General features: G+C 38.2%; 3 protein-coding genes across 3 annotated transcripts in view; 1 reads left to right on the top strand and 2 right to left on the bottom strand.

The window, feature by feature from the left end:
* Positions 1–12,722, top strand: part of LOC107587698 (potassium channel subfamily T member 2-like) — a 110,500-nt gene extending 97,778 nt beyond the window's left edge. Inside the window, exons 27-34 of the mRNA XM_016275581.1 lie at positions 1,783–1,955; positions 2,463–2,534; positions 2,621–2,755; positions 2,934–3,069; positions 7,103–7,163; positions 7,793–7,804; positions 8,155–8,239; positions 10,377–12,722. Coding sequence (XP_016131067.1) covers positions 1,783–1,955; positions 2,463–2,534; positions 2,621–2,755; positions 2,934–3,069; positions 7,103–7,163; positions 7,793–7,804; positions 8,155–8,239; positions 10,377–10,494 — 792 coding nt within the window. The 3' untranslated portion in view covers positions 10,495–12,722. The remainder of the gene's footprint in view (positions 1–1,782; positions 1,956–2,462; positions 2,535–2,620; positions 2,756–2,933; positions 3,070–7,102; positions 7,164–7,792; positions 7,805–8,154; positions 8,240–10,376) is intronic.
* Positions 12,723–13,146: 424 nt separating this feature from the next.
* Positions 13,147–15,870, bottom strand: LOC107587697 (uncharacterized). The gene is made up of 3 exons (XM_016275580.1): positions 15,398–15,870; positions 14,952–15,194; positions 13,147–14,864 (listed from the first exon to the last, which is right to left on the bottom strand). Exons 1-3 carry the CDS (start codon positions 15,855–15,857, stop codon positions 13,147–13,149), a joined length of 2,421 nt encoding a protein of 806 aa, XP_016131066.1. The 5' UTR covers positions 15,858–15,870.
* A 1,262-nt stretch (positions 15,871–17,132) lies between these two features.
* The window catches only part of LOC107587696 (calmodulin-regulated spectrin-associated protein 1-B-like), a 36,010-nt gene continuing 34,259 nt past the window's right edge, over positions 17,133–18,883 (bottom strand). Inside the window, exon 18 of the mRNA XM_016275579.1 lies at positions 17,133–18,837. Coding sequence (XP_016131065.1) covers positions 18,541–18,837 — 297 coding nt within the window. The 3' untranslated portion in view covers positions 17,133–18,540. The remainder of the gene's footprint in view (positions 18,838–18,883) is intronic.

The raw sequence follows: 18,883 nt of genomic DNA, 5'->3' as shown, positions 1-18,883 counted from the left end.
ATCATTAAATCCACTGCTCTCTTGTCTCCTCTGAGGCTGGGACTCTAAACAGTGTTCTGTGCTCGTCTGTGCAGCCAAAGATAGAACAGTTAGCATGTTTTGCTCAAACTTTCGCCATGGCATTAGAGCTGGTACACTGTTGTCGCTTGCGAAATCAAAATGATGGTGCTGTGGGTGAAAACTTACAGATTAAGGGGCAGTAATATTATAATGAGATCCCTTTGCGACGTCACTTGGGGAGTGAAATCAGACGTGCTCGTTTTTGCAGAGGCTTGCAGAAAAATGCTTACCAAAACAAAGTTACTGGGTTAATCTCTTTCACGTTTCCTTGGTTGGTAGATGCACCGGGGACCAGATTATAGCACTTAAAACCTGGAAAAGTCAGATTTTCATGATATGTCACCTTTTAATTAAGAGGCTCGTTGTGGATAGCTGTGCTATTACTTTTCTAAGCAACCCATTTTTATTTTTGACTGGCAGACGATAAAATAATAAATAGAATATTAAAGTACAGAGCCAATAAACCCTATACACTTACACTGTTCAAAAGTTTGGGGTGGGTAAGATTTTTAAATGTTTTTAAAAGTTAAAGGTTTTCTATTTGAATGTAAAATGTAGAATGTAGAATGTAAAAACGGTTGTGCTGCTTAATTTTGTGGAAACGGTGATAAAACATTTTTTTCCAGGATTCTTTAGTGAAAATAAAATTACAAATGTTATAAATGTCTTTACTAACACTTTTGATCAATTTAATGCATCCTTGCTGAATAAAACTTTTTTTTTTTTTAAATCTTACCCACCTCTATGACTTCTAGTTATATTTTACTGTGCTCTCTCTCTAGTGTGATTGTCGAATTACATGTTATAGCTTTCAGGAAGATCAGATGAACCTTAAGCATATTAGTTGCTATCACCCATTCAGCGATCATGCTGCAGAATAATTACAGCGTTTGCTTATGTCAATCAGAGCCGGAGGAGACATGTGCCCTTATTCTCTCTCTCGCTCTCTCTCTCTCTCTCTCTCACACACACACACAGACACACACACACACACACACTCTTGATAAAGACTAAATCTCTTACAGAGCAGCACTGAGTCTTTCTCGCCGCAGGATTCTGTTCTGCTCCTGTATTTTCTAATGCTTCCTCTGGTGAGCAGAGAGAATTGGTGAAGATTCCTGCTTAATCTTCAGTGCTCTCACAGTGCCATCTACTGATCATTTACATGCAATGCTTTCAAAAATAAAGCATTTGTAGAACAAGTCAGTTAGTCAGTTCATGTACTGTATATATGCATTAAATTGAAGCAGACTTGCTACATTTTATATCCTTCTGCTTTTTCAAGGTGGATTAGAGGCTATCCTCCAAACTCCCCTTACATTGGAAGCTCCCCAACTCTTTGTCACCTTTTGCAACAAAAGGCACCGTTTTGTTGCCTACGACTTGACAAGGTGAGTGTATAACTCTTAATTCACCTATTTTGTTTCCTACAACTTGACAAAGTGAGTGTATAATTTTTAATTCACTCTTAAATACTGATAGCGATTCAGCTTAATCCATTGGGATCGTTTTATGAAAGATACATTTAGATTTTTTTTAACTGACTGATGTAATTTCATCTTATATATATATGTGTGTGTGTGTGTGTGTGTGTACACATATCAGCTCTAAATGTATGTATGTATGTATGTATGTATGTATGAAAGCATGATATCTTCACACATTTAGAGCTGATATCATTTATTACAGTCCGTTAAATGTTTTACTTGTTTTTATGTGCAGGGTTGTCGGCACAATAGCTTTGAAGACGCCAAGGCATATGGTTTCAAAAACAAGTTGATTATCGTTTCTGCTGAAACTGCAGGAAATGGCCTGTACAACTTCATAGTGCCACTGCGTGCCTATTACCGACCCCGGAAGGAGCTGAATCCCATTGTGCTGCTGTTGGATAATCCGTGAGCGAGCTGCCTCATCAGTTTTCACTGCATGTTACTGCTCATAGTGATGACTTTAGACTTCGAAAGTCAGTCAAAAGCATTGCTTAACCTGACTTTACTACTTAAAAATACTTCCATGCATATCTGCATAAAAACAAATCTCTTTATCGACTGTTCACACTCTGTCATGCATTAGATTGAAATCGTTATGTATTATCTTGCTCTCTAATGCTAAACGCTTTCAAAAGTGTTGTTCATTATGCTCCGCATATTCTTCCTTTCAGTAATGCAAAATAGTGTACACAATTTCCATTACATTGTAGATTCTTCCTCAGAGTTTCCATGGCAACTCTGAGATGTGTCAAAAGCCTTTTTGCAATTACCTGCTTATGCATTTTGCACAAGCTTTTACCCTGAGAATACATTTTTATAAGGTTGTTTACCAGTCCCAAACCTTTAAGAACTTTAAAACTGCAGCTGTGAGTGGATTAGCATTGTCAAACTGCTCTTCCCCTCCATTTCCAGGCCTGATAATCATTTTCTTGAAGCCATCTGCTGTTTCCCTATGGTGTACTACATGGCTGGTACCATTGACAAGTAGGTTTTTTAAAACATTTCAGTATACATACACAACCGGTTTTAGTCCAGTCTGAACGGTCGATTTGTACTGGTTTCTGTCATAGTTTGGATAACCTGCTGCAGTGTGGCATCATCTACGCTGATAACCTGGTGGTGGTGGATAAGGAGAGCACTATGAGTGCAGAGGAAGACTACATGGCAGATGCTAAAACCATAGTCAATGTGCAGACCATGTTCAGGTACGTTTTATGCTCAAACATTAATAACTTCAGCTAATTGGTTGTGTTTGTCTTCAAGCTGATGTCTTTCTCTACATTAGCTGGAAATGGCATTGGATACTAATTACTTTGTTGGCTGAGTTTTTCCCGCAAATCTTCATTTTCATATTTGTTCTCCCGTTACTGTGTCCTCTACTAGGTTGTTTCCTAGTCTCAGCATAATCACTGAGCTAACCCATCCTTCTAATATGAGATTCATGCAGTTTCGTGCCAAAGACTGCTACTCCCTGGCTCTCTCCAAACTTGAAAAGGTGTCATATCTAAACAACCACACCGTTTGACTTACATCGGGGTCCAAAAGTCTGTTTCTGTTTTGAATTTTTTCTTTTCAGTTATTGCACATTTATATTGTCAGTAACAGTGTGTGTGTGAAAAGTTGAATACAAAATTAACATGCATTTTTAATTCAAGTTGCATGAACTCCACGAGTTTGTGTAAAACCATATGTCACATGATTTAGAAATAGTTCAGAAATAATAAGAAATTATCTAAATGATTTATTGGTCATTTCGTTGTTTTACATTTTTCAAAATCCTAAAAACTTTTTTTATTTCCAGGTTCAAAATAGATTCTGAGTCCCAGATTGTCAGTGTGATCCCAGACTTTAGGACTCCAATAATGATTTATAATTTTTCTTCCTTGCAAGTTGTCAATTTAACTACTCTAACCAGGCCTAACATTAACATAATGCATTTCAGACTTTTCTCTGATATGAAATAACTTTGCTTGAATGCTACACATTTATTATGACATGGTCCATTGGAATGAGTAAATATGATGCATTTGTGGTGATTGCATGCTTCAAATGGCTGAAAATACTGAAACTACGATAATGCTGTATTACAAATTGCCAGATGGTCTGAAAATCTCAAATCATCAGCAGTGGAAAGAGCCATCAATCTTTTGTCTTGATCTTTTTCCCTTTTCTCCAGATAGAGAGAGATAAGGGCTCTAATCTGGCATTCATGTTCCGCCTCCCATTCGCTGCAGGCAGAGTGTTCAGTATTAGTATGCTGGATACTCTTCTTTACCAGGTGGGTAATAGATCAGATGCAACTTCTGCTAATTCTATGTAAAAGTATTGCACCACCTTGTGGCACTCTAATATCTATGAATATATATACAGTGGGTACGGAAAGTATTCAGACCCCCTTAAATTTTTCACTCTTTGTTATATTGCAGCCATTTGCTAAAATCATTTAAGTTAATTTTTTTTCCTCATTAATGTACACACAGCACCCCATATTGACAGAAAAACACAGAATTGTTGACATTTATGCAGATTTATTAAAAAAGAAAATCTGAAATATCACATGGTCCTAAGTATTCAGACCCTTTGCTCAGTATTTAGTAGAAACACCCTTTTGATCTAATACAGCCAGGAGTCTTTTTGGGAAAGATGCAACAAGTTATTCACACCTGGATTTGGGGATCCTCTGCCATTCCCCCTTGCAGATCCTCTCCAGTTCTGTCAGGTTGGATGGTAAACGTTGGTGGACAGCCATTTTTAGGTTTACACTACTGTTCAAAAATTTTGGGGTTAGTACGTTTTTATTTTTAAAGAATTTAATGCTTTTTTTTTAAGCAAGGACAAATTAAATTGATCAAAAGTGACAATAAAAACATTTATAATGTTACAAAAGATTTCTATTTCAAATAAATGCTGTTCTTCTAAAATTTCTATTCTTCAAATCATTCATCAAATTTCATAGTTTGCGGCATAACAGTTTTAGAATTTATAATAATAATAAAAATGTTTCTTGAGCAGCAAATCAACATATTAGAATGATTTCTGAAGGATCACGTGACACTGAAGACTGGAGTAGTGATGCTGAAAATTCAGCTTTGCCTTCACATGAATAAATTACGTTTTACAATATATGTATATGAAAAAGTTATTTTAAATTGTAATAATGTCACAATATTACTGTTTTTACAGTATTTTGATCAAATAAATACAGCCTTGGTGGAAATAAGAAACCTCTTTCAAAAACAGTTAAAAAAAATTCTTATCAACCCCAAACTTGTGAACAGTAGTGTATTTATGTATGTATATATATGGAATGTTTGTTCTTTTAAATATGAAGTCAGGGGTCTTCAAAAGGAGGGCTGCTAATTATTGAATACTACAGTATTTGTCAAACAAAAACATTGTTAAATTCAGCCAGTGTTAAAGATAAGAAACTTAAGTTCAGATGAATGTGTCACTGTCCCTCCCACATTAAAATGTATGAAGTAAAATTAAAATGTATAATTAATGTAAATGACTCTGTATATCAATAATGATTATCTTAAAAGCCTTGCAATGTGAGCAACATCATAGCAAAAGTATATGAATTAATTAATATAGTACTATATGCATGTTATGACCATAAAGTGAAAACCACTATATAGGAAACATAACTTGATGAGCTGCCAGTCATACAGCTTTGTCTAGGTCTTGCCAGGAAATATAATATAATGAATAAATGTAATAAATAGAGATATATTTTGTATAACATTATAAAAAGTGTGTTTTGTTTTTGTATCTCCACACATTTGATGCTCAAAACCAAAGGCAGATTTTCACCTTTCTGTGAGGTAGATAGGAACAGAGAACCTTGAGTGGCATTTGCAGAAGGTTGTGATCCTGCTATGCTCCCCTCAGGCACTGAGTCTCTGGAGTCTTTATTGATCGTGTGAGGTCTGGAGATCATCTGTGTGCTTTCTGGGGACTGTTTCAATTAGAACGGCATCAGCAGTCTGTATTTAATAGGATAAGCACTGAAAGTCTAATGAAAATGCTTTGTGGCAATTGAAAGGACTAGTTCACCCAAAAGTGGAAATTTGCTGAAAATGTACTCATTCTCAGGCCATCACTCACTCACCAGTGGATCCTCTGCAGTGAATGGGTGCCGTCAGAATGAGAGTCCAAACAGCTGATAAAGTCCATCAGTTAATGTCTTGTGAAGTGAAAAGCTCCTGCTAAAATACGAGTCCTCTATCTATAATATTGCTTTCTCCAGTGAAAGTCATCTCGTCTAATTCAGGAAATAAACATGCACAGATCAAACACTGTTTAAAAGTGAAAACAGTCCAGAACAGTTCTAAACAAATATGTTGGTTTGTTTTATTATAAGAGGACAACAGGGGATGGACTTCACTGGAGGAAGTGTTATTATGGATTAGGGGACTAATATTTTGGCCAGAAGTGACGGTGTAAAATGTCTTGATGATGGATTTCTTCAAATCTGTTCTGATGAAGAAAACTCATTTACATCTTGGATGGCCTGAGGGTGAGTACATTTTCAGGAAATTTTCATTTTTGGGTGAACTATTCCTTTAATAGACCTTTATTTATTTTCTTTTAGATTCAAAATTCAGTGTTTTTTTTTATTCATACATTTTCCTGGCTGACAGTTTCTTGCTAAAGCTACATGCAAATGTCTGAAGACTGCTGCCTACAGTTCTCCTTTTTGTACATTTTTTTCCAGATGACATTATCAGTAGGCTAGTCTGCGCCCCATGAGCCTTCCTCTTATCTTATTAAAAACAGACCGCAGGAAACTGCTGGCCATTGGCTTTATAATGACACTGGACAAAACGAATATGATTTAGAAACCTAGTGCTTATCTGTAAAGCCAACTGATTTCATTATAATCGAATTTGCATTTGTGTATAATTCATTATTACACAGCTCACTGGAATACTTGATTCTGGTTGGTCAATTGCAGCATTCTCCAGTCTTATATAATGATCACTAAGCTATTTAACTTATTGTTGTCCCAGCTGTTTCAACTCAAATAAATTTTTTTAAATAGCTGTGTAATAAGCAGTATAATGCACAGTCAGCTAGTCATTATTGTAATATAAAACCTTCAGCTTTTTGTCACCATCCTGATCACCCTGTCAGGATTTGTTTAGCAATGATGACTGTACCTTATTCCATACTTATACTGTACATAAATGCAAAAGGTAAAGCAAAGGTATAGCATTTTTTATGACTTAAATGCAATTATGGATAAAGTGGACAGGTTCTTTCTGCATAGACTATGTGTGGGTGTAATATACAATATATGCAGACTTTGTATTTTTTTTACATGGCTAGTAGCCACATTTTTTTAAGTGAATGCAGTATTTATTCAATATTGTTATTTATTATTTATTTAATAATATGTTTTTTTGCAGTTTAGGTGCAGTATCACACCTAACATTTTGTCTCATTATGTTTGCAAAAACATGCTCCTGATCAACAATGTCATTTGACAGCAGTGCTGACCTGTTTCTGAAATAATGAAGTCTGATTTTATAGTTAAATTAGTGATGTAGTTGTCTTTTTCTCCTCTGGTACGAACTGAAGAGGGTACTTACATGACAGAGGGTACTGCAGGTACTCACTGGCATCTGAGCATTGATATAAGACATGATGAGTGAGGGCTTTTGATTCCAGGATGTTTGGACAGAGTGGAGTAGAAAGCATTCAGTCTTTGTCGGAAGGGTCCATCTAGCACAGGTATTTAGGCGTACACTTATAAGTCTGCTTGTACCGATTTGCAGCATTGTTTCTCAGCTTTTCATTCTTATTAATGGGGTGATACTGGGAGAAGTAATTGGGTTTCCCATTGGTGTAATTGTTTAATTAGCGTTTGGCTATTGACTCCTCCCAATCCCGCACTACTAATGTTTTTTGCTTCACTCTGATTGGTCGAGCCTTGGCTTGGTGGGCCTGATAGATCCTCTAAGCATGCTTGTATCTGTGTGTGTCGGTCTTACTGTTTGCTGACTTGGGGCTGTATGTTGGCATGGCAATGATCAACGTTCAGTGGGTCAGCTGTGATTATGATGCAGTAGACGGATGGATGGATTGAGAGACTGAATGCGTGGGTGGATGCGGACCCTGTCTGCATGCGTCCGCGCATGGGGAGCGCTTGCGGTTGCATGGGCGTTCCGTAAATGCAGCCATGCCCTGTCAGTAACGGTTAGCCCTTCTCTCTCTTTTACCTGGCCTGGCATTATAAGTGGCTCAAACAGGTGGGTTTGGAGAAGCAGAGGCACTTTGTCCCAGTCTTGAGTCCCTTATTCACAGACCTGCAAAGGTTCACACTTCTCAGTCATTTACAAGCAGGTAAAATACAACAAAGCCTCAGAAACCCAGCCAACAAAATCCTAACACAGTGGGTACACAACAACTGCCTCCCTTGTTTTTTTTAACATATTTTGGCTATTCTGACTCATTCAACAGCATAGTTTTATTATCTGTAGTAGGAACAGAGATAAATGTTATGGATAACTTCTCAGAACTTTGTCACACAAATGTTTTGGATTATTAAGAATTGATACAGGTTAAATACAATAGTAACTGTGTTTGGTTTCTCTTGCAGATGAAATGAATGATAATCAGAACACGTTATCATATGTGCTGATAAACCCTCCTCCGGACACCATTCTAGAGCTCAATGATATTGTGTAAGTGGCATATATTAAAATTATAGTGTGCCATTTTGTATGTTAATATACACTTTTCCCAGTGAAATGTGACAAGAAAACAATTTATAGATTGACTGGTTTCACTTTATTTTGATGGTCCCTTTAAAGGGGTCATATGATGCTGCTAAAAAGAACATTATTTTGTGTATTTGGTGTAATTAAATGTTTATGCGGTTTAAAGTAAAAAAAAACATTATTTTCCACATACTGTACATTATTGTTTCTCCTCTATGCCCCGCCTTTTTGAAACGCGTCGATTTTTACAAAGCTCATCGGTCTGAAAAAGCGAGGTGTGCTGTGATTGGCCAGCTATCCAATGCATTGTGATTAGCCGAATACCTCAAGCGTGAGATGGAAATGTTACGCCCCTCACATACTGTTGATGCAGTGTCCCGGCCGGAGCGACGAGACAAAAACATTAAAACCCATTACAAACGAGGCATTTGTTGCATCCAGTGGAGACATAATTACTGATTATAATGACTTATACTGTCTTTTTACGCATTGTGTTGTATTGCATTGCGCCGCGTAAACATAAATCTCTGTCTGCATTTGTGATCAGAGAAATGACAAACAACAAGCCCTACTCTACACTGCCCAAAACTCGCATTTGAATCATCAGTGGCAAATCCTTTAAATGAAAACCTACTTACAGACTGTGAGTCAGAACTGCCGGCATTTTAGTCTAACGTTACTCTCCCAGGATCAGTAAACAGTCCTCCATAAAATGTGCTGCACACATCTGGATATTTGGGTTAAACTGCTCTGGAACGGTGTTGTAAATACAACTTAACCACTGATTTGTAGTCATGTCCTCTTTTGGAAGACCAAACAGAGTAGTTTCACTTTCACAACGAAAAACACAGTGGCCTAGCGTGAGGGGAAGCGTGCGCTGAGGCCGGGCTAGAGTGAGCTGAGCTGAGGCCGGGATAGAGTGAGCTGAGGCGGCGGGGTCGAGAACGGTGCGCCCGGCGGGTCCGACGAATTAGCGGCAACCACGTGACGACCCCGGGCTGGACTCCGCTTCGTCCACGGTGAAAGTTGATGTATTCCCTCAGCGACCAGCACAGATCAGCACCAGGCATGACGAAGCGGATATCATCCTCTTTTGGAAGACCAAACAAAGTAGTTTCACTTTCACAATGTGGGGGTGTGTTAGAACGAGCCGTTTTAGGTAGGAGTGGCTAACTGAACTTTTATAAAGAATATCTCTTTGGATTTGAGACTTTAGTCTTTGCATATTTACAGATCTTCTTTATGCACCAAGAGCTTGAAACATTCCAAAGAGAAAGGAAAAATTGAAATCGTATCATATGACCCCTTTAACACATTCTGTTGACTATAAGTAACGTTGCACACGTGTCTACTAACTCTCATTAGAGAATTAGTAGACTGTCAGGGTTAGAATAAGTTGACCTGTAAAGTTACTTATAGTCAGTAGAATGTATGTTTGGGAGACCATGACAACAAACAGTTAGCAGATATTAAGCAAACAGTCTACTAATACTCTGATGAGAGTTAGTAGACATGTAGGTGCAACATTACTTATTGTCAACAGAATGTGTAAAAGGGACCATCAAAATAAAGTGTTACCGATAGACTTTCCAAAGACTGTAAAGTCTTCGACTATACCCGTTTGGCACTTTACTTCCTCTTTTTTTATATTTTCTTCATTTTCAATAAACATAACTGGTTCTCCGAGTTGAGTTGTGATGAGAAAGTGGAGAAGAATGTGACTGGAAATTAATCTGGCAGACTGAAGCTCAGGTCGGTCATGTCAGTTTTGTCTGGCTCATCCAGACAGTGGTGGGTAGAGTGTAAACTGCCTTTGGCAGCAAGACAGGATATTTGCACTAAAATAGTCAAACCATCATCAGCATTCATTCCACATCATATTACCCTCTTGCTCAACCAATGGCATAAGTTTGGGGTGGGACTGTATCTGGTAATGGTTATGCTACTATGCTAACATGTTATGCTAACGTGAACAATATGAACTTTGGGCTGTACAAATTTTATTTATTTTTTTTGCAAATATATTTTGCTCCTTTAACAGTGTGCTAGGTTCAGCTGGCTGTTTTTTTAAATGTACAACCTGTTTTCCACCCTTTTCTAGCTACATCATCCGTTCTGATCCGCTGGCACACGTCCCTGAGAATCTCCCAGGGGCTCCGGCCGGAGTGAAACTACGACAAGACTATGGACCTGAGACGAGGGATGAGACCCATCTGTAGGAACTGGAAGTTCTCGTTAACCCTCCCTTCTCCGCCTTGAGCTGCTACAGTCTGCATGAAGATTGACAGGACTCACAACCGACATGACCCATGTGCCAACACATTCACAACCCAAGCTGCCCAACCAAGCCAAATGGTCGTAACTGTAGAACTGAAACACTTTACAGATTCCTCTTTTCTACAACACAGACATACAGAATCTCGTGACACATTTCAGACTTCTCTGAATGTGGCTGGTTATTACATTTTTGTATTTGAGACTTGGCTCAGTGCAAGTGTGAGGTGTTGAATCAGTTTGGACCAAACGAGATTGGATTTATAGGGCAGTATACTGTATATCAGAAACATTACGTAAAGCAGCATTCAAGAGGGCAGCTAAAGACAGAAGGGAAAAAAACAACTATTACATCAGTCAGCTGTCCCGAGTGGACCAGAACACTGGATAGTCATATGTGAGGTGTTTCAGTATGATATTGAACAGAATTAGTTTACATCAGTGCTATATTTTGTACTTGTATAGCACGAATATAGTATATATAAATATATATTTGTATATAAGTTAGCCACATATTCTTTTACATGCTCAGTGACTTAGTATTCACAGTATTTTGTTGTGTTTTCTTCCTCAAAGCACAAAGGGTTTTACATTTGAAATTGCTAATCTCAAGCTAAAGCTTTTACATGATTGAACACCATGATGATTTACTGTAAATCACTGTCAATTATCACTACAAATGTTATCATGCACCAGTTTACATGTGCTGAGAACAGAAGCTAGATCAAGTTCTTTACCGTACGATTTCGAATTTACAGGGAAAAAATGGAACCTATTCTACAGCAAACACATTGAAGAGATGTCAAATGGTAATATATATAAGATTAATATTGAAACAGGTTTGGTGTCAAACTTATGAATTGTGTTTGGGTTATACAATCGAAAATATTAGATGTAATATACACTGTTGGTAACCATTGTTTTTCGGTGGCATTTTGCTTCAAAGCTAACAAGTGTTTGTTGTTTGTTTTCTCTTTACAATAGCATTCAGCATTTGTATTTATAAAAATATTCATAATTTTTTTCAGTGTGCACAATGTACGTTACTGCTCATTTAGGACAAAAACGTATCGCTATATATTAGCTATATATCTCTATATAAATATTATATAGAGAGTGCACGAGGGAGAGTATACATCATTTGAATTTGCCGATTTTATTGCACTAAGCTCTGTTTATAGAGCAGTACACAGTAACCCTTTAAACTACATATAGAAAACATTACAAATTTTACATTTCACATTAATATTTGTGTTTTGTTTTTGCCTTCTGTATTAAGACATATTGCATTGTTCATTTGCCATTCCAATCAGTATATGGAGCTGACATTTAAAGCTATCATGGAAAGCTGCTCTTGATTTGAATATTTCTATTGTTTTAACAGACAGATGTATTTATCTTTCTTTGAACAGACCCTTTGCGCAAAGTAGCTAAGGTTGAATACCTCTCCTATCATTCTTAGCTGTCTGTCTCCACAAAGAAATGCGATAGATGACAGTACAAGCAATGAAATAGGAATCTTTGTAGCTATTATGTTAAAATAAAAACGTTATAATTCTGTATTCATGTTTACAGCATATTTAAGGCATTTTCTGCCTTATATCACTTCTATTAATCTGGCTTATCAGTTTATTTATTGCTTAGCTCCAAGACTCAATCTCGGTAGTAAATGGAGGCGTCAACCCTTGACATATTGGGCAGAATACTGTACAGTTCATCAAACTACATTCATGTTTTTTGCTTGCATAAAGATATTGTCACCTACATTGTCCATCAGTCACTGTTTTCTCATGCAGATTGCTTTGGGAAGGTTTTGTTTTTTTAACGTTTTCCTAAATTTCCAGCCATAATTGGAAAGGATATGCATAGTGTGCATGTTAAAAATATCAGCCTGCAGATTCTTCTATTTTTACTAGTTCCCTAAGATTTAAATCCTGTATCTTGATCAGCTGATCAAAGCTGCTGCAATTTACTAAATTTCTTTGTTATTTGTCCAGTAGTTTTAGAATAATATGGACCATGCATGTCCTTATCTTGCCAAATGTGTCAGAGACCCATGTTTACAGTTGCTGGCTCCTGTTTTTGGATTGTGCTTAATACATGAACTTATACATTTTGTACAATTTCTTAAATGAAGTCTGTACTAACATGTAAGAATGAATCAATAAATGCTGCATGCAGCCAGAGAAATGTGGCAGTATTTTCCTACCAATAGATACGTTGACTCTGTTGATGTATAGATTCACACATTTTATTTAGCATTTAATAATGCAGTAAAAATCTGTCAATTGTGAAACCAAATGTCTTCACTAATCTGTTATAGAAAATACTGTACGTACCAGGTGCATTTTTACATACCATATTCACTATCATATGTTGCATATTTTAGTGTTTTGTAGGTTTGACAGAGCTGAAGAACTGATTATTTTGAGATCTATTTAATAATCTTTAATTTTTGGTTTTTTATTTTAAATAAATTTTCTTTTTACATTTGTGGCACAGACAACACAACACACACACTCATACAAACAATTAAACACACACACATCCATACAAACACACATACATATATATAATTTGTAACATACTTCCGGTACCTAATGATTCTGTTTGAGCTTGTGTTTGTTTTTTTGTGTCTCTCTCCACCTTTCTCGAGTCCAGCGCCCATGATTTTCCACCACCTCATGTAGCAGGTCTATAAAGGTATACTCATTCCCCAGCAACAGGCTGTCATCTTTTGGAGAACCTCCCGAAGGGGGCGCTCTTGAGTCAGAGCCGTCACACATCTGCCCCTGCCCTCGGTCTCTGTGAGCTCTCCGTGCAGCTTTCTCCACTCTCCTGGACTGCTTCTGCAATTCTGATGCAACCTGCTCACTTTGGTGAACTCTGTGCGTCTTTCTTTTCATGCTCTGTATTTTCTTATCATCTTTGTTGTTTATCTCCTCTCCAGCAGCAGGCTTTGACTTGCTGCCACCAAATGATGGATTACAAATGCTGAACAATTCAGAGCAGACCTCACTTTCATCAATTTGGGAGTTCTTGGAGGACAAGTCTCGAAAATCGGAAAAGATGGTCGACTCGAGACCTGACCTCCAAGTTTCCCCATTTGTATGAATTCTGCCATCCTCCCTTGGTGATATATTAGAATCAGAGAAGCATTCCTGTGCACTGAAATGTAGGACTTTATGATTGGATGACTCAAGACTTGCCCTGTAAGTGTCCTCATCAATAGTGACTCGGACATCTTCTATTGGGGACGTTATTTCTGGCAGAAACTCCCGTGCATTGAACTGTGGAGCAGTTGGGAGGATTGCAGGAGAAATGCTAGGATGAAATGGTCTGATGTCATGCCTGCAGCCGGTTACAAATATTAGTTGAGGGAACATATTAAGCACTTGTTGATTTTGAGCCCACTGTTTCTTCCACTGGGCCGCAGTCGGAGGCCAGGTCAGTACCCGCCAAATGGGTCTTGAAGGTCCTGATGTTCCTTTAGCAGTATTCTGATCAACCCTAGAGGTCTGGTTTTCCGGATCAGCACCGATCGAGAGGTACGGCAGGTTTTCAGCAGTCTCCTCAGACTGGGATGTGACATGTTTTACCTGGAGAGAATCTTGACTGCTTCCTGCTTCAACGGTCAACTCATTCAGGTGATCCAACACATCATTCTCCACACTATGCTGGAGAACGTCTTGGTCAACACTTGTTCCGGCTTGAACACTCACATCAGCATCTTTTTTCTCTCCAAGTTCCTTGTGTAATTTCACAGTGTCTGTGGTGTTACTGACCTCATCAATGAATCCATCATTCTCATCATCTGCAAAGTTTTTTCCATCTTCCACCTCCTCAGTATTCACACATACATTGTCCTTTTCTTTTTCTGAGGTCATCCATCCATTGTAATACTCATCATTCCTTACCCCATCTTCTTCAGTGGCCACTTCTGCTTCTGTCGGTTTAGAAAACATCTCCATCCTGCACAGGACCGGCCCGGCAGATCTCACTCGTTTAATAGGTTCTCTGGTTTCATATGTCCCTGATGAATAAATATGGTAAATCTGTGATGTCTTCTCATCTCCAACCATAATTTGGTTTGTCCTCAGTAACACCTCTGTTGTGGCAATTTGTGTTTTATTAGCAATTTCAGATGTCATTTTTCTGTTTTCTTCTCCATTGCTCTTTGCAGTTGATTCACTGGTTCGTATCATTTCTGATTTCTCTGAAGCCGGTTTTACAGCCTGTAGATGTTTTCTCTCTCGTTTCCTGTGATACAATACTGAAAGGACACAGATGACAAGCACCAGGGCACACAGTACCACTGGTTACATAATAAAAGGTTAGTCATCCACAACACAAGCTCCTGGACATGAGGGCTGAATTTAGGCAATTAATTAGTTCCACCTACCAATTAAAATGATTAAAGTTGAGGGTCCGATTCTAAGAGGTTTGGTTATTAATACAGTGGCAGGGTTCCCGGTGCCAGGACTTCCAGTGGTCAGGCTCACAGTGGTAAGACTTGTAGTGGTAGGGCTCATAGTTGTGAGGGTTTTACATTCTGGTACCTGCCATACTGGGATACCTTTCAAATGAGGAGGGCTATTACAGCACACCAGCATCTTGTTCTCCAGAAGAGAAGCATTCTGCAGACCTGCATGCATTTATGAAAGTCACTTAACATTCACCCAAAAAACGAAAATGATCTATCATAAGCCTTTATGTACATTATTAATGTACAGTTTGGAGTTGATAAGATTTTATAATGTTTTTGAAAGAAGAATATACAGTAAAACAGTAATATTGAATATTTCAGTAGCATCAGATGAAATGTACAAGATGGAAATGAATGCATACCTCTCAGGTATTTGGCAAAGTCATTCACAGAGCAGGAGCAGTCCCAAGGATTTCCATCCAAATGGATCTTTGTGCCGTTAAGTGCAAGAAGCACATCCATACTCAAATGTGTCAGTTTGTTGTTGGAAAGGCCTAACTGCCTCAGTTTACTGAGACCGAGAAGACTGCTTGGGGTTATAGTGTGAATCTGGTTCTGAGACAAGTCTAGGTTGAGCAGGTTTGACAGCCCATCAAGAGAATTATGATCCAGCGTAGTGATTTTATTATTTGAGAGTCTGAGTGTCTCAAGTGTAACCTGATGGCTGAACCAGTCTGACGAGACTTGGGAGAGATGATTATTGTCCAAATTTAGAGTTTTGAGGTTTTGAAACTTATCGAAGGTCTGCGGTCCTATTGCTGTGATGCCTTGGTATGCCATAGTCAGACTGTTCACAGAGGTCAGATTGGTGCTGTTAAACATAGACAAGCCGATTTCTCCTAAACCACTCACAAAGATAATCACGGAGGTCAAGCCAGCAGGATAATCTAGAAGGGAAAAAAGGGACAGTTCATCTAAAAGTAATTTACTCATCAGCACACCTTTCGAAACCTTTATGACTTTCTTCTGTAGAACACAAAAGGAGATGTCGGGCAGAATGTCCAAGCTACACTGTTCTAAATAATGAAAGGCAATGGTGACCAGGGCTCAGGCAAGATTTCCAGTGAATAACTTAAATTGAAGTCAGTTTTGCACATAAAGCAGTAGTATAGCGTCAGAAGACTTGGAATATAGTGCATGAGTTGTATGGATCACCGTTACAGTTTTTTGTCCTTTCGGGAGCTTGACATCCACTTGTCACCATTCACTTTCACTGTTTGTAAAAGTGCAGCAATAACATTGTTCAAAACATCTTTTATTAAGTCCTATGAGTTGGAACGACATGAAATTGGACAAACTGTGACGACTTTCTTTGAGTGAACTCTACTTATTCATCTAAAATGCAATTATCCAAAATTATTATAATCATAATTTTTATTGGTAAACTGCATATAGCTGACATTTATCTGACCCACTTCTCTGGCAGATAACAAGCACATTCCTTTTATGAGCATTAAGTGTCTTCAGACCATCCTACCTTTTGGTATCTCTTTGCAAACATAGTCCGTTTCTGTGTATATACAGGACTGAAACCATGCCTCACGTATGCACTGGAACACCACAAAAATAAAAAGAGCTAGGTGGAAAAAAGAAACATTCTTTTACATCCCAATTCACTTGATTTTGAAGCCAACATCAAATCAGAGTGCAATAATACTCACCGTGCATACTGACAAACATCAAATAACAAGGTATTCAGAGTTCCTGTCTAATCACCATCCATCCAACGAATGCCTGACTTGTAGAGCCCCCCGCTGAGGATAAACTGTCAGTTGCCATGATACAAATGTGTCTTCAGTGGACTGTCAAGGATACAGTGCTTGTCGATGAAGCACAGCCTGTGGTGTTCCAGTTGACAGAAGTTGGGACGCCCATCAGGAGACCACACAATTAAAATCACAACAGTAAAGCTATTGATATATAAGTTTATCAATTGCTGACATGAAAATTCATGTAAATTCAATTTGGTACAATGCTCAACACTTGTTACTAATATTCATTATTATGAGGCAAGCTCACTTACTGAAAAATGCAAGAGGTGTTATAAAATAAAGTGAAAGAAAGATGACAATGTCAATAAATGGGGGGGGGGGGGGGAATTGAGAATGAATTTATTGACTTGAAAAATTTATTAATTCTCAGTCTTATTTAAAATAAATAATAGTATGGAAAAGAAAGCAAAATGACCAAGAATGAATATTAGTATTTAAAAAAATATATAAAAAAAACAGGTGATCAACAACAATACAATCTTTCAATTATAGATATAAAAACACATAATATACAAAACTGCAATTTAAAATTAAACAATGCTGCGACGTATAGACAAGTCTAACACCAATTATTTGGAAACAGTAGTTTAAGAGTCATTAAGGGGCTGTCAGTGTGCTCTTTTCGGTGTTAATAGTGTTTGAGAGATGTTTCCTGGTGTACAACAGAGTACCTTCACCTTTCGACAACTAGCTTTAGGAGCAAAAATGGTTTAGTAAGCCCTTTGAAATTCTACCCCTGCTGTACACCTTCATGAGCAAAAAAATAAAGTGCATGTGCAACACTCAATTGATCTTGACACCAAACAAGGCTTTTATGAGTGTTCTCGAACATTTAAACAAGGATGTCGGCAGTGTTGACACTTCTTTTGCTGAGGAATGTTTTCAACGTTGCTAAATAATTAGACAGCGACTGCAAGGGAAGTAACCGATTATGAATATATTAAATACCGTCATTCAAATCGTTTACAGCGACACTCTTCATAACAGAGCATGCTGCTCTTCTGCATGAGAAAAAGCTCCAGTGCCAACATCAACATGGTTACATTGCATGATAATAAAAGCACTAAAACATGATCATAAGTGCACCATAGTACAGAGCGTCCAGTGGAGAGGCCGCTACCGAGTAGAACAGAAGAGAAGAGAACTGCATATGACACACATCAAGGTCTGTTTGACTCCCTATCGAAAGGACCATAGAGTCTCCAAAAAACGGGAATAAACAGACAGAGTACCACAATGCATGAAGGCCAAAAGTATGCAGACCTGGGACTGTCCCAGCGACAACAGAGGAGCAGCATGTTTTGGAGAAAAAAAAAAGTTTTGTTGAGAGGCAAGTCAGCTATTTTTTTTTTTTTTTACATTAATTTGAGTTCTGCCAGTCCTCAGAGGCAGCAGACATGTTTTGAAGACAGTAAGAATAAAATGCGTATCCCTTGCGAAAAAGGGGGAAACAAATCAAACAAAAACAATCATGGGGGTAGTGTTTCATTTAAACGAGCTAATCAGTGCCAAACTAATAAATAATTCAAGTAACAAAAAATTACTCTTGTAAAAAGACCACAGGATTGTGGGTAAAGTACTACTTCAACCCAAAACACATTCAAATGAAGTGCATGTTGATTCATGCCTGTTTATTTGTCCAGCGAGCCGCTTCCATCCAAACTCTGATGGAAGTAGGCAAGTGTCTGCAGGCCTCAATGCAAAAGTGCATGTCTTACGAGTGCCATTAGTCTTCACTTTCCGCTCTTTTTTGGCCCGCCGGGTCTTTTAGCTTGCCACAGGTGGTTATGGATAGTCAGCGCATCTACACTAACAGACACAGTCTTGGCAGGGATTACCGTGAACTGCTTACGGTCTGAGCTATACTTGTAGAGTTTGTCGATCATCTTCTTAGTGATGCTCTTGGGCCCTGTGCCGGTGAGCTTGTGGATGTCCTCTGTGTCGGGGAAATAGGAGTAAAGGGCTCTGAACTGGCAGCCACCGTCCCGGAAGAGAATCATCAAGTGGTTGGATTCACACTTCTCCAGCTCCTACCAGTAAAAAGGGAAGCAAATATTTAGGGGGGGGGGGGGGGGG

The sequence above is a fragment of the Sinocyclocheilus grahami genome, unplaced genomic scaffold, assembly GCF_001515645.1.
Source record: "Sinocyclocheilus grahami isolate Dianchi unplaced genomic scaffold, SAMN03320097.WGS_v1.1 scaffold95.1, whole genome shotgun sequence".
Taxonomy (NCBI): domain Eukaryota; kingdom Metazoa; phylum Chordata; class Actinopteri; order Cypriniformes; family Cyprinidae; genus Sinocyclocheilus; species Sinocyclocheilus grahami.
This window is presented reverse-complemented; position numbering and strand designations above follow the sequence as displayed.

What these genes read in the sequence shown, in the direction of transcription:
- LOC107587697 (XM_016275580.1), bottom strand. Translation starts at nt 15,857, where the DNA reads ATGTTTAACAGCACCAATCTGACCTCTGTGAACAGTCTGACTATGGCA. An exon ending in CTTTGCCAAATACCTGAGAG is followed by an intron (nt 15,195 to 15,397) that starts GTATGCATTCAT and finishes AAATGCATGCAG; the next exon opens with GTCTGCAGAATGCTTCTCTT. An exon ending in AACTTTAATCATTTTAATTG is followed by an intron (nt 14,865 to 14,951) that starts GTAGGTGGAACT and finishes TTATGTAACCAG; the next exon opens with TGGTACTGTGTGCCCTGGTG.